The sequence below is a fragment of the Siniperca chuatsi genome, linkage group LG9, assembly GCF_020085105.1.
Source record: "Siniperca chuatsi isolate FFG_IHB_CAS linkage group LG9, ASM2008510v1, whole genome shotgun sequence".
In the NCBI taxonomy this organism is placed as follows: Eukaryota; Metazoa; Chordata; class Actinopteri; order Centrarchiformes; family Sinipercidae; genus Siniperca; species Siniperca chuatsi.
The window spans coordinates 1,791,057-1,804,583 of record NC_058050.1 but is presented as its reverse complement, the minus strand read 5'-3'; the positions used below and the strand labels follow the sequence as shown (position 1 = coordinate 1,804,583).

At 40.5% G+C, this 13,527-nt stretch overlaps 1 protein-coding gene across 1 annotated transcript in view; it reads right to left on the bottom strand.

The window, feature by feature from the left end:
• Positions 1-13,527, bottom strand: part of LOC122881162 (atrial natriuretic peptide receptor 1-like) — a 105,728-nt gene that overhangs the window by 90,852 nt on the left and 1,349 nt on the right. The window contains 1 exon segment of the mRNA XM_044206980.1: positions 11,007-11,822. Within this exon segment, the coding sequence (XP_044062915.1) occupies positions 11,007-11,766 (760 nt within the window). The 5' untranslated portion in view covers positions 11,767-11,822.

Here is a 13,527-nt window from a genome sequence, read left to right as displayed (position 1 = left end):
CAACACTTAAAGTACAACACAGGAGGGGTTATGTAACCAAGACTGCAGTCTTTGAGAACCATAAAAACATTCATGCTTAAGTTGCCAGGTGCATATAGAGTACTGCGGGACAACAGTTATATATATATATATATATTGACAGTTGATGTTTTGCAGGTACATTCAGTTTAAACATTTTGGTTTATGCTGCAGCTATGGCTCAGAAACAATTTGCAGATAGCACAGCACTTATTACAGTTCAAACCCTTTATGATTTTAAGTTTGAGTTTAAAAAGTCTGATTTGTTAGCATTCAAAACTACAGTTCCTGTGACGTTTTCCATCATGTTGGAGCACATATCATAGCACATCATCATGACGGTTTCTTTCTTATCTGAGACATCCACTGTCTTCTTTCTGGCTTTTGAGCTGTAAGCTCTGCTTTCTGAGGAGGAGGAATCAGAGGAATAATTAGTAATAATGATAATTAATCAGAGGAATAATTAGTAATAATGATAATTAATCAGAGGAATAATTAGTAATAATAATAGTGAGATTCTGAATTAGGTTTTTCTTTTGTCTAAAGTTTCAGCTTCACTTTAGCTCTCTATATAAACATCTCCTCCTGTTTTCTCATTACGATGATTTTAAAAAGTAATCCGAGCAGCATTATGTCGGCAAAGCAAATTAGTATGAGTATACTTGTATATTATATATATTTTTAAAAGGAGACAAGGTTGCCTGGTCTCACAGAAACTGGTCAAATTCAGTCTCACAGTCCCTGAAGTTATCAAAGCTAGCAATATTAGCAAGCTCACTAACTGAATGATTAAAAACAAAGCAGTTATCATCTACTTGATCATGAATTAAAACTGACTGCAATCAACACAACACGCATAGAAATGTTCTATTTTGCCGGAGAAGTACTGTATGATGTATGATATATAATAGCATTAGCTAAAAAAACAGTTTCTGACCTTTTTGTTTCTTAAAAATTGAAAAAGAATAAACTTTTCTAAATCTTCTGGCTGGTCAATGATTCAGCCCCACTTACAGTAGGACATAAAAAAGCTTTCATCGGAGCTAAAGTTTGTGATCAATAGGTCACTTCAAATCCATTCCCTTCCGTGTTGAAGGAGGTTTGCTTGGTGCTCAAGAGTAAAAACACATCCTGAAACCTTTCTGTTAACACACACTGATGCCGGGAAATGCACTTAAATACACTAATCTACATTATTAGAGCTGCATCAGATGTTCCTGACTGGCTGAAAGTGTCTGGATCTGAACCAACATGGTCTTTTAGGACAGAGAGCAGAGCGCCAGCACCGGGACAGTGATGGATAGATTTCTGCTGCGCTGAGGCCAACACATTATACGGCATTTCAGCAGCAGCAGATAAACCCGCAGAGGCTGCCAAGCTGCTGGCTTTGCTTCTATTTGTGTTGGTTTCTGTGTGATAGGAAAGCAGACGTATGGCAGAGGGGGGACTGACATAATGACAGAAGGAACACTGACAACATGGAACATGGAACATTATATTGCAGGGTCACCATCGTGGGGGAATAGTGAAATTGACTAAACATGGGGAGGGCCCATGTTGCCCTTTAAAAGCTGTTTTTTTCTGCAATTTATAATTGTATGTTATTAGTGTCATTAGTTAGCTTGATGATAAATAAAGCAGCATTTCCCCAAGTGTCAGAAACAGCCAGAGCTCATCGAGTGACTCCGAAAAGTGATTTCAATAATTATATAATTAAGTATTATACAATTTTAAAATGCTTGTAACCATCTTGGACTAGAGGCCAGGGAAGAAAGATTATTTTCTAGTTTTTACCTTCTACCCAGAGCATAATTAAGACATGAACAACCACAAAGGAAATAAAGTTAGTAATTATTAATAAAGTATAACACAGTAATTGTAGAGTATGTAGAGAAAATGTGTTGACATGGAGTTTAGAGTTTGTAGACTGAAACATGCACAGTATCACAGATTTTCTTTTAGTAATATTTGCTTAAATGAGGTATAAAGTGATAATACAGATGCATGTGTTTAGTTGTTGATTTAGTTATTTATACATGCTTGAAAATGGATGTATTACGAGGGGAACTGAGACACAGGGCCCCGATGTTCATGCTATGCCCCTGTTACACTGTTTGTTCCAGTCCTGGCCATTTACATAAGTATGCACTGAAAGTATTTCCTGCCAATTATAGCTGACTGATGAAGTCTGGAACCTAAACTTCAACTTGTACCCACAGTACAGCATGAGTTCTTAAATCCCAACATTTACTGTACAAAGACACAAAATAATTCAAGAAAATGTGTGTTAAACTATAAACAGACAGGTACTTGGGGATGCCGATGGTGCAGAAAAAGCATTTTAGGGTTTAATATTTAAATAAATAAAAGTATTATGCATCGCAGATGAGTGAAGAGTTGGAACAAGCAGCTATAGAATAGTATAAGTGATACAGTAAATGTGACACTGTCTTACAATGTGGGAGAATGCTCTTTTAACATAGAAGCTAATTATATTACATTTTAAGACAAGCTGAGAGACACACAGCTCTGACGTATTATCAACTTAGCGAACAATCGCCCAGTTGCACATCCCTTTCAGTTAGTTGCTTGTTGGTAATACTGACAATCCAGAAATAAAAGTATTCGTTACAGTCAGCCGCACTAAACGTGAAGCACCAGTTAGCTAACTGTAGTTGGAAATGCTTCTGTGCTCTCATGGTCTCCGGTGAGCATTTACATACTCATTCAGCTATCCGCTCTTAATTAGCATCCGTTAGCTGTGAAAAGCTAACTAAACTGCAAAGTTCCTTCAGTTAATGAGGGCAGAGCTGATTAGTTTAAGAAGCAGAGCAGAGGAGAAGCCGTACTGTGAAAGATTAACTACTTTCAGTCCGGTCTCTGGAGAAACAAGAGCACACTGGAATCTCTAATTAGTTTCTCTTGTTGAGGTTCAAAGTGAATACTTTCAGTCTGTTTTCTATACAAGTAGTCATCTGTCTTTCCGAGAAGCAATCAAGCGCTGAAAAGTCACGATGCCTCTCTCGCCCTCCTGTCCTAATTGGTCGGGTTGTTATTGACCTTAAAAAGCGGCGGGAGCTGACAGGCCAAAGTCCTCAATCAGCTGGAGGGCTGTTCAATCACAGAACGCCTCTCTAGAAAACTCTGGAAACTAGGCTCTGATTCCTCCACTCAAAGGCACACTTGCAAGTTTTGTCGATTTTCTGCATCCAGCATTTACACCCAATTCAAACCGCAGACTGGTCGCCTCTCACACTGCTGAGAGGCGACCAGTGTGTGCCTCTTGTGTACTCTCATTACATTCAAGTGCTAAGCATCCATTCCTTGATTAACAATCACGTATCCTTCCGTCCAAAAAAACGGATGTGCAGCGTCTCCGGCTGTGGCACCGGTTGCCTGATAAGGTCTGTGGTTTTGGTGTTAGTCTCTGTACAGCCACAACAGTACCAAACATGGCAACCTGATATGCAAACAGTCACTACTGTTGCTCAACAAGAAATAGTTTGAACATGTAACTGCCCCTAAAACCACAAACTGTGGTTTTCTGTTTGTGTTCAGATTAAACAAACCAGATACAACATGTTAATCAGAGAGCTTTAGAGATGTTGATAGGTGCATTTTAGAACTTTGGACAGAGCCAGGCTAGCTGTTCCCCCCTGCTTTCAGTCTTTATGCTAAGCTAGGCTAACAACAGCCTGGCTCCAGCTCTGTACATAACACACAGACGTGAGATTGATATCCGACTTAATCGTCTTAAACTATTCGTTTAAAGGGACAGTTCACCCCAGTTTCCCTCTAGATTGTTTTGGTGTTGAGTTGCCGAGTTTTGGAGATATCGACTGTAGAGATGTCTACATTTTTTGAATATAATGGCACAAAAAAAAACTCAACAGCAACGTCTGTTTCCAAAAATCATGACCCGGTTACTCAAGATAATCCACAGGTTTGTTGTGAGCAGTTTCATGTGGGAACTATTTTCTTTCTACCAACAGTTCCTACATGAAACTGCTCACAACAAGGTGTTTAGATTCCCTCCATTAATTCAAGACAATTATATAAAGGGGGAAACGGATAGTCATTGTCTGGTGTCAGCATTCACTTTTCTGCATATAATGCTGAAATGGTGTCACTGAGGGCCGGGAGGCGATGAAGTTTAAACTGTGTGTGTGTGCGTGTGTGTGTGTGTGAGGTTGCAGCAAAGGTGGAAATGTTTTTCCGTCCTGTCAGTTCCCAGTGTGTCTGAAACATATGGCTTCGCATTAATGAGACACAAACCAGTCTGAATATGGATCAGGCATTCTGCCGGGCTGGAAAAAGAACTTTTCAATAGGTCACTGCAATTAATTGGTGTCCACTTTGCCTTATAAACTCGGCATCCACTGTTTCACCTAAAGCTCCACGGTACAGTCAGAGTCTCTGTTCATTTGCCCATACACCCATAGGCACTATGAGAGACTGTCTAACAAGTACTTGATTTTACAATTGAAGAGTTTACAGCCACATTAGCGACTTTGGGCTAAATGCAGAAGTACGTAAAATCACTACAATTCCTGTTAAAACACAAAACTTTCCCTTTTATAGAAAAGACAAATTCTACATTACAACATATTTACTCCCATAAAGACATGTGAGCAACATCTTAGCAACACTTAACACAGCGTAAGAAAAAAGTAAATATAACACCTGAAATGTTTACCCTTCAAAATATAAAGTCTCTGCTAAATTCACAAAGGATTTCACAAGGATTATAAGAATTATAATGCCCTGTTTATAAGTTAGCGCAACAACTTTGACACTACCACATTAACATTAACATGGCAGCATTCTTTTCAGCAGGTATAATGTTGACCATGTTCATCGTCCAAGTTCAACACATTAGCATGCTAAGATTTGCATTAGCACTTGTATGTAGTGCTAACTATTTGCACCACACAAAGAACAGCTGAGGGTGATAAGTGTTGCAGGTATTTGGTACGATTATTGGACAAATTGAAAGTTTGACCTGATGATGGCATTAGATGAAAGGTACTGAGATCACAAAAGTTATTCCAATTAATCCTGAGGAGAACATGAATGTGTGAACCAAATTTCATGATAATCCATCCAGCAGTTGTCGGGACAATGTCAGGCGATCACCACAGCCAGTAGGATTCATCCTCTGGAGACCGAGAATGCCTGAACAAACGTTCATGGCAATCCATCAGCTATTTTTCTCCGATATATTAGTCTGGACCAAAGTGGTGGACTGATCAGCACTGCCATAGGTTTAAGATGACATTTATTTCATCACTTTCATTGTTGGAAGATGGAAAGCATAAGAAACCATGCATCGTGAGCCATGTGAAAGTTTAACCTGATTTTCTAAACCGGGTCAAAGTTTAAGTTAGAAGTAGATCCAGGACCACCATTTTGGACTGACGACCAAAGGCTTCAACACGTTGCACTCACGATTGTCTTCTAGGACAACCAAAATCTTGAGATACGACAAAACAAAAGTGTGTCAAAGTCAGTAGTCATCTTGAAACATCTGCATCTAAAACACTGGATTTCTAAAGGACGGATCATATATGAACTGAGGAAAGACATTATTTTAGATATAAATGTCCAAAATCATTCCCTATTTACTGTAAAGAACACTGTATTTACTATCCGCCATTTCATTTGAGAGTCCGAACCCTCAGTTTGACTTTCATGCACTGCATATTGCCCTCAAAAATGTCCACAATTGCATTTAAACTACTTTTGCTAAAACGATGCGTTTTATAAATGCAAAAATGACAGTCATGCAACACTACACCTGTCAGATATGAAGCAAAACAACGACGATTCATAAGTGTTTGAAATAATAACTTATTGCTTACTACACTAAGTTAAACTATTGAGATTCTACGATATGGGGAGTAGTGAATGAGTGAACAAGAGAGTGACACGGACACAGTCTTAATTTGGTCCTGGCTTCTATATCTATTAGCACGGACCTCCATAAAACTATTTACTTATTGATATTTCCAAAACAGAAACAGAGGCTTATTCTGCTGTTGCACTCTTTCTAAGCAGCTTTGATAATCACTACATGTTTGATTAAAGAGACAAAAGGCAGAGACACAAGGTAAAATTAGCCTGAGTGTGTTTGGCAGGAAATACCTACAGATCTGATAGGCCGACTGTAGTTTCCATATAAGGCGGCAGGTTCCTGACCTCGGTTAATAAATGCCCTGTCAGGAGGCTTTATGCCTCTGTGGGAACCGGAGAGGGAAACTCATTGAGCTGATTGAGAGTTGGTGTGTTTGTTTGAGCTCTCGGCTGGTTTACAGATTGATACACCTCCGCAGATAGAGGAAGCAGTGGCCTGTGTGGTTTTTATTTATTACTCTATTACAGAACTTCAGCACAGTGACGGGAAAAAGTTTATTACTAAACCTCCGTCCAGGAGAGCTGAAGGCAGTGAGGTGCCGGTTTGTTTTTCTCCGTCAAACTGTCCTAAATAAGTATGTTCTCACATGCTTTCACCATGTTTAAGTCCCTTTGTTTTCCTTTGGTTAAATATCAACTCATCACATACCAAGAAGCACCACATGATTTTTGAATCCCTCATATTGTCATTTTCTTTATAGGTTTTCCATGTTACTACAGCTCGCTATTATTTGCATGTCAAACACAAATCCTGCACCGAAATGTAGCAAAATATTTTGTCTTTGTCTTCAGTTCTTCTAATTTTGACATTTTTAAATTTGGAAGGATTTCAGTTTGAGGTTCAAGAAAAGTTTGGAAAGTTTTTAGGCCTACAAATGATGATTACTTTCATTATCAATATATCTGCCAAATGCCTGTAAAGGTTTTGAAGTAAAGACCAAGGCGATGCCATGAAATGTCTTGTTTTGTCCAACTAACAGTCCAAAACCCACAGATATTCAGTTTATCATCAGAAAATCAGAATCAAAATTGAGAAGCTAGAATTAGAGAAAGTGTTTTGCTTGAAAACAGACTTCAGCAATTAACTGATTATCAAAATCCAGTACCGTATATTGATTATTTCAACATTAAACATTTTCTCCTCTCTATATTCATTCTGCCCTTTTGTAATCATGACTTAATGTGACATATATTCCAGGAAGTTATCTTCCAGATTATTTAGCTGCTCTCTACGGTGCATCAGAAGACAACAAGCCAGTCTGCTGCTTAATCCGAGGATGAAGTTGTCAGATGTTGATGAGAGCTCTGGAAAAACCAAGTAAGTGGACCTTGTGATAAGAAACTTTTGTTTTCAGCTGCTAATATTTGTTCTTTTAATTTCATATTTTTGTGTCTGCAAGAAGATTAAACTATTGCATCCTGCCTGATGACATATAATGTGTTGATACGAGGCTATATACTGCAGGTTTGACTTCGTGTCTGTTTTTGGTGATTTATTTTAGTTGCTGCTGTTTTGTTTTTTGAGTCATGTGTTTTTGTCACTGCTCCCGAGCACCTTCTCTATTCTGGAAATCTGCTGCCTCATTCACTGATGCAGACTTTTCCACTGTGTCCTCGGGGCAGAGCCACTTAGAGCGCCGAGCTGTTGTCTGGCCTGTGGACGCATCGATTCAGCTCATATTTCTGGCTGCTGCTGCCGCAGTGACGATGCCCCGAGGCAAGGATCAGGAGCTAATGTCTGGGTTAACAAGCTGTGCTGCCCGGCTCTCTCGCAGGCTAACGGGGCACAAATCACACGGGAGAGATGGCAGCGTGATAGGCAGAAACCATGACGAGGAGACAGCTCGTATAATTCTGTTCACATGAGCTCAGAATATCTGCACCTTCGGTCTGTGCAGCTGAATCAACATTCAAAACACACTGCTGCGCTTTCTGCTCACAATGGTGTAACAATGGTGTGTGTGTGTGTGTGTGTGTGTGTGTGTGTGTGTGTGTGTGTGTGTGTGTGTGTGTGTGTGTGTGCATTGTGGTTGTGGCAGAGGGATAGTGATGTGCAAACACAATATAAATCGCTGGTATAGTGATTACACTATATGGATGCAATAAGATAAGATACAGACTGGCATGCTGTGTGATTTGCGCTGTATTTACTGTGTGAGAACCTCATATCTCCTTAATGTCAGCTTTCAGGAACTGAGAAACCTCGTCTCTATCCACTAATTTTTTTCCAGTAATATTTCAGAAAGACTGTACAATTTACAACATCGTCTCCTCTATGTTTTAATTATAGACTCATTAAAGACCCAAGAGTTTCCAATAATACCATGTCAGGTTGTGTTTTGTGTAAAAGTTTACAAAATGATACACAGCACGTCCAACGTGATTTGATCAAATGATAAAGCTTCCAAAAACTTGGCTCTGCTGTGAAAAGGTGTCACTATTAGACTGAGGGGCAGCAAGCGACTTTGTCAGAAATACAACAGAAGAAGAAGAACTATTGTAACTGCTTACAGAGCAGCCAAACACAGTGTGGGCTGATTCATCACCTCACGTTAATAAAGAAGACCGACACTCATAAAGCATACATTAATAGAACTTAAGGGTCACCTGGTTTTGGGAAATTTAAAGTGAAAATCAAAAGGTTAAGACGTCACTTCTTTAAAACGGGGAACGGAAACAGGGACATTTGAATCATCTCACTCCTAAATGAGATATCAACCATTTAAAAATCTTACATGATGTCTGCTGGCATTCAGTTTGGCTCATGTTTCTAATGAAGGCATTTGCTGTGGACATCCACTGTACCCAGAGGAAGCTTATAACTGATGTTATAAGCTTTTAAAATGCAGAGGGAACATCAAGTTGCCAAGTTGGAAAATTTAAGGTGAAAATCAAAAGTTTAAGAAAAATGATTTCAGTACAGAATATCCACTGAAGAACTCCTTTTGAAAATGCGACATATACGTTTACTGAAGCGAACACACCCTCTGCCCTTCATGTTAGCGTGCTCGTCCGTGATAAGCATCGCGACCTGTGATAATAAGCAGGTAATTGAGGGGAACTGAGTGTTTATTAGACGCACGGCCCTGCTGCACTTTGACCACTCATCTCCTGCTGAGCTCTCGTTCTGTCGCTCTGCAGTTTGCTCTGCGTTGTTATTTGTCATTTCTATCTGAGCGGAGGCTCACTGCTGCAGCCTGGACTCAGCGGGGAAGAAGTGAAACTCAAACTGAATTTTGATGAAACAAAACGCGCACGTGTAGAATTATAAAACAAAACTCTTTTTTTACTCTTTAGTTTGATTTGAGCTTTTTACAGCTTGCAGTTTGTATCTGAAGGAATCTTTTCCTTCTAGAATAGATTTTTACAATTTACAGGCAGTGAATTCACACACATCAATTGGAACCAATTAAAGTGTTCTCACCTGGATTATATTGATTAAAATGAATGAAGGTAAGGGGAACTTATGGGGAAAATAGTTTGAATTCATATGTCTTTATATAAGACAGCTATAAACTGGACATATTAGGAATATATCTGATTAAGCACTACAATCAAACATCTAATGAAGTTTATATGAAGAAGCTTTTGTGTTCACAGCACTGATCAGTCAGCTGTCTCCGTATCATTGGCTCACTGCAGCAGCATCTGTGCAGCAACCAGGTGACTAGTAACATCCAATCACATTCAAACAAGTGTAGCTGGCCACCTTTATAAATTGTCACTTCTCACTATTACTCCGCAGACGCTCCATACCAACGCTATGGCTGCGGAAACTTTCCTTTTTCTGCATTTTGACCACAAGAAATGAAATGAAATTAAAGTTTTAGTCCCAGCTCAGTGACCCAGGAACTACTGAACATCCCTGATTGGAACATAAGGTCAAGACTGCAGAAACATGAGTTTGAGTGGTATTTATTAGGACTATAAGAATTCCTAGTATCAGTTTATCAGAAACATTCAAATTCCAAATCAGGCCTTCACGCGTCTAACATTTGGGACCTGGTCCGAATGCGAGCACATTTAATTTCCAAAAAAAGAGCCCTGATTCGAACGTCAGACATGGTGAAAACCGACCCGAGGATAATTAGACCAAAATGCGCTCCACCCAAAGAGACCCAGGCCCTGTCACTATCAATCAAGCCTACAATGCCAAAATACAGAAAGAGCATCGCCAAAAGTTATCAACTTATTCCTGCAGTTCACACTGCGTCAGAAAACACATTTTCCCCCTGTGATCAGAGCTGATAGAGCCCGTTTGGATACACTTGGGTGTAGACCTTTTTTCACAGCAGACTTTTTGACATGTCATAGCAAGAAAAGCACAGGTGCATTTAATGTATTTAAAAACATGGCTGCATTCCACTTGAGGCGGGCTCCAAAAGCGAGTCAATCCCCACAGAGCCCCGTGTTAAAATGCCCAACTTCACAGCAGAAATAAACATGTTTACAGCCTGGTACAAAAAATGGTTTTGGTCTCTATAGCTCCCCCTTCCCCCTTCATGACAGCTGTGAGGGGGGGGGGGATTTTTATATAACTCACCTGTTTAAATTATATTAACGCTTAAAGTTATGCATAATTAAGGGTGGGCCGCTTTGAATGGCAGGTGGGTGCCCTTTCAGGTGGCTTGCTGCTAGGTGGTTTCATCAACCATATGGTATTGTGCTCATTGTGCACCATTGTGCTCATTGAAAGAGCTGACTGGGACACTTAATGGAACTGAGCCATTGTTAATGTTATTTATTCCACCTGTGCTTTTCCTGCTATAACAAGTCAAAATGTCAGCTGTGAAAAAGGTCTATTAAACATACTGACACATAGGCCAGAGACCTGCAGCGATACAGCAGGGCCCTGCCAAACCGGATTAGACCTGACTCAGGTCCCAGGTCATGTGTCAGGTACTAGGAACCAAGTGGACCTCTGAAAGCATCTAGTTCCCAGTTTGTGAGATGCAGTGGAAACATCTCATAATCTTTTAGTGCCCCAGTCAAAAACTAACTGCCAGACAAACAAACAAACACCGAAAACGTGCATTTGAAATTGACCAATATTTAGCAGCTGTCTGGTGACTCACCACGGCCGTCATTCTGAATGTCGGTGAGGATTTGAGAGTAGTTGACTGGCGGCTTGTTCTCTTCGAACACTCTGTCGATGAGGGTGATGTTGATGCTCTTCAGCTCCGTGTACAAACCCTCCACGGCAAAGTAACATGGCCGATCATCCACCTTGTTGTCATTGAACATGAGCATCACGTGCTCCCGCCACCCAAAGTGCTCACAGATCCGCAGGGCAAACTTCCCAAGCTTCTTGTGGGTAGGGCCTGTGTTGGTGATGGACGGGTAGACTCCACCGTAAAAGGCCACGGCCGGGGCGCCCGCAGTAACCATGGGAACGTCCCAGTGGGTGGTGAAGAGGCCAACGGGGGAGGACGTGTAGGAGCAGCCAGGCCCAATGAAAGCCCACGGGTCGTACGCAAGTTTAAGGTCCACAGCCATGAGCGGGGCGACGGACTCGGAGCAGATGCCGTCCTTGTCTTCACTGTTCTTGAAAGCATAAGTGAGGTGGTGGTCGGGGAGCAGGGTGGGGTCCGCGTTGACGGTTTTGACGGCCCGCTCCAGGGCGGGACCGATGCGAGGCCAAGCCCAAGGGTAATGCGTGTTGCTCTGTGGTAAAATGACAGCCAACGTGATGTTCTGGTACGCCCGGTGTTCATGGTGCCCTCGAGTCTGACGCCTCAAGCTGCGGTGTCGAGATGATCGCCCGGTGACCGGCTGTAGGTCGAGCAGAACCAACAGAACCAGCAAGAGAGTGCTGCCCTCCTTCCAAAAGGCCATCCTCTCCCCAGCAGGTAGTCCACTTCCACCACAGCTGAATAATTTATACCTGTTAACTGTAGATACACACAAGGGAGACATTAACAAAACATGCAACATAAACGAACTCTTGACCTTTTAGTTGAGCTTGAACAATGATGCGTACTTCCTCCTATAACTAAAATCTAATAACTGAGACCTGCTTTGGTTGGTCACGGTCGAATTCTCTGTAATCATTTTGTCCACGTCAGTCCTGAGCAGCCTTTGTGAGTTTGGGGCCATGCTGAGTCGTGGGAGAAAAACTCCCAGAAGCTAGAAAATGAAAGGACAATTTTCCTGCCAGGCCTGCCCACCTCATCTAAAACAGAGTACGCGTATTACACCGAAAGTGATGAGTGTAATCTCAAGTACAGCCTGCCCCTCGTGAAAATCTCAGACCGAGGGAAACACATTGTCATCCTGTAATAAAAAATGTCGGACATTTGATATCCACCTAAGAAATAACAGATTTAATGACACTCTCATGACAGACTCAGCTATGTTAACTGACTGACGACAAGGTTTTTGTAATGTCTGTTTGGAAAATGATGCACTCAAGAAATATGTCATAATTAAAGCTGACAAAAACATAATCCACCACTGATTTAGGTATTCCCATTATGTACCATACTAGCCTGTACTTTTTAGCTGGTGTCGTACAAGAGTCAGTGGGGGGAATTCAGAAGGTCAAATGTCACCAAGATAAAATTTGTTATTAAAAGTTGGAGATAAAAAGCGTTAAAGCAAAACTGTTTCACCAAAAGGTCGTTTTAATTAATTGACACTGTGACTTCCACTGGCACAGAGGTGCAGGACTGCGTATATGGAGAGAAGTAAGAACATGCACAGACTGTATTTTAACTGCAGACACTTGAATGGCTCTTATTACATTAAAAGCATTATACTATTCTTCATGAATTGGAATATAAACTTGTTGTGAATTTGAATTTCAAATTGAATTGCATTTGGAAACGGCAAGTGTTCAATTACAGTCGCAATTTTAATTTAAAATCACTGTCATCGCACTGAAAAACATTTCAGTCTCTAAAGGTGGGAAACAACTATGTACATATACTCAATTACTACTTTACATACCACTTTACACTTAGATTTTTGCAAATATTGCATATTTTAATCTGATGGTTGTGGTTAATAGTTACTCTGCAGATAAAGAATTTACAAACACTACTATGACAAACTCATAAAATATGCATTGCAGTAGATGGGACTGAGCACCACACGGACCTGCTACAGCACTGAAACTCTGCAACAACATTAAAGCAGCACTTGTTGAAGAGTCTCTAGCAGAACCGGACCAATCATGGATTTCTGATGCCAATGCCAATTTCAGAGTTAAAACAATATATCGGCCAATATTTGTTCTTTAAGATGAATACATTGTACTAAGGATTCCTTACTCTTTTATTAAATTGTGACCATTATATGTAATAAGTGGGACATTTTACAGTCACCATTTTTTGGTGGACAAACTATGTAATGCAGACACTGTTTCAAAATGTTCCTCAGACATATCTTTGGCATCTCTGTACTGACATTTCCTGTTACTTAACAGCCAACATATGCACCACTACTGACATACAGTTTGTGTGATGAGCTAATATCTGCAGATATATCAGCCCGGACAATTTATCATCAGGCTCTGTAGGATGACTGGCCTGCTTTAAATTCAGATATACTTAAGTGCTTCTTCCTGCTAATACTTCCAAACTTTTCACTGCATAA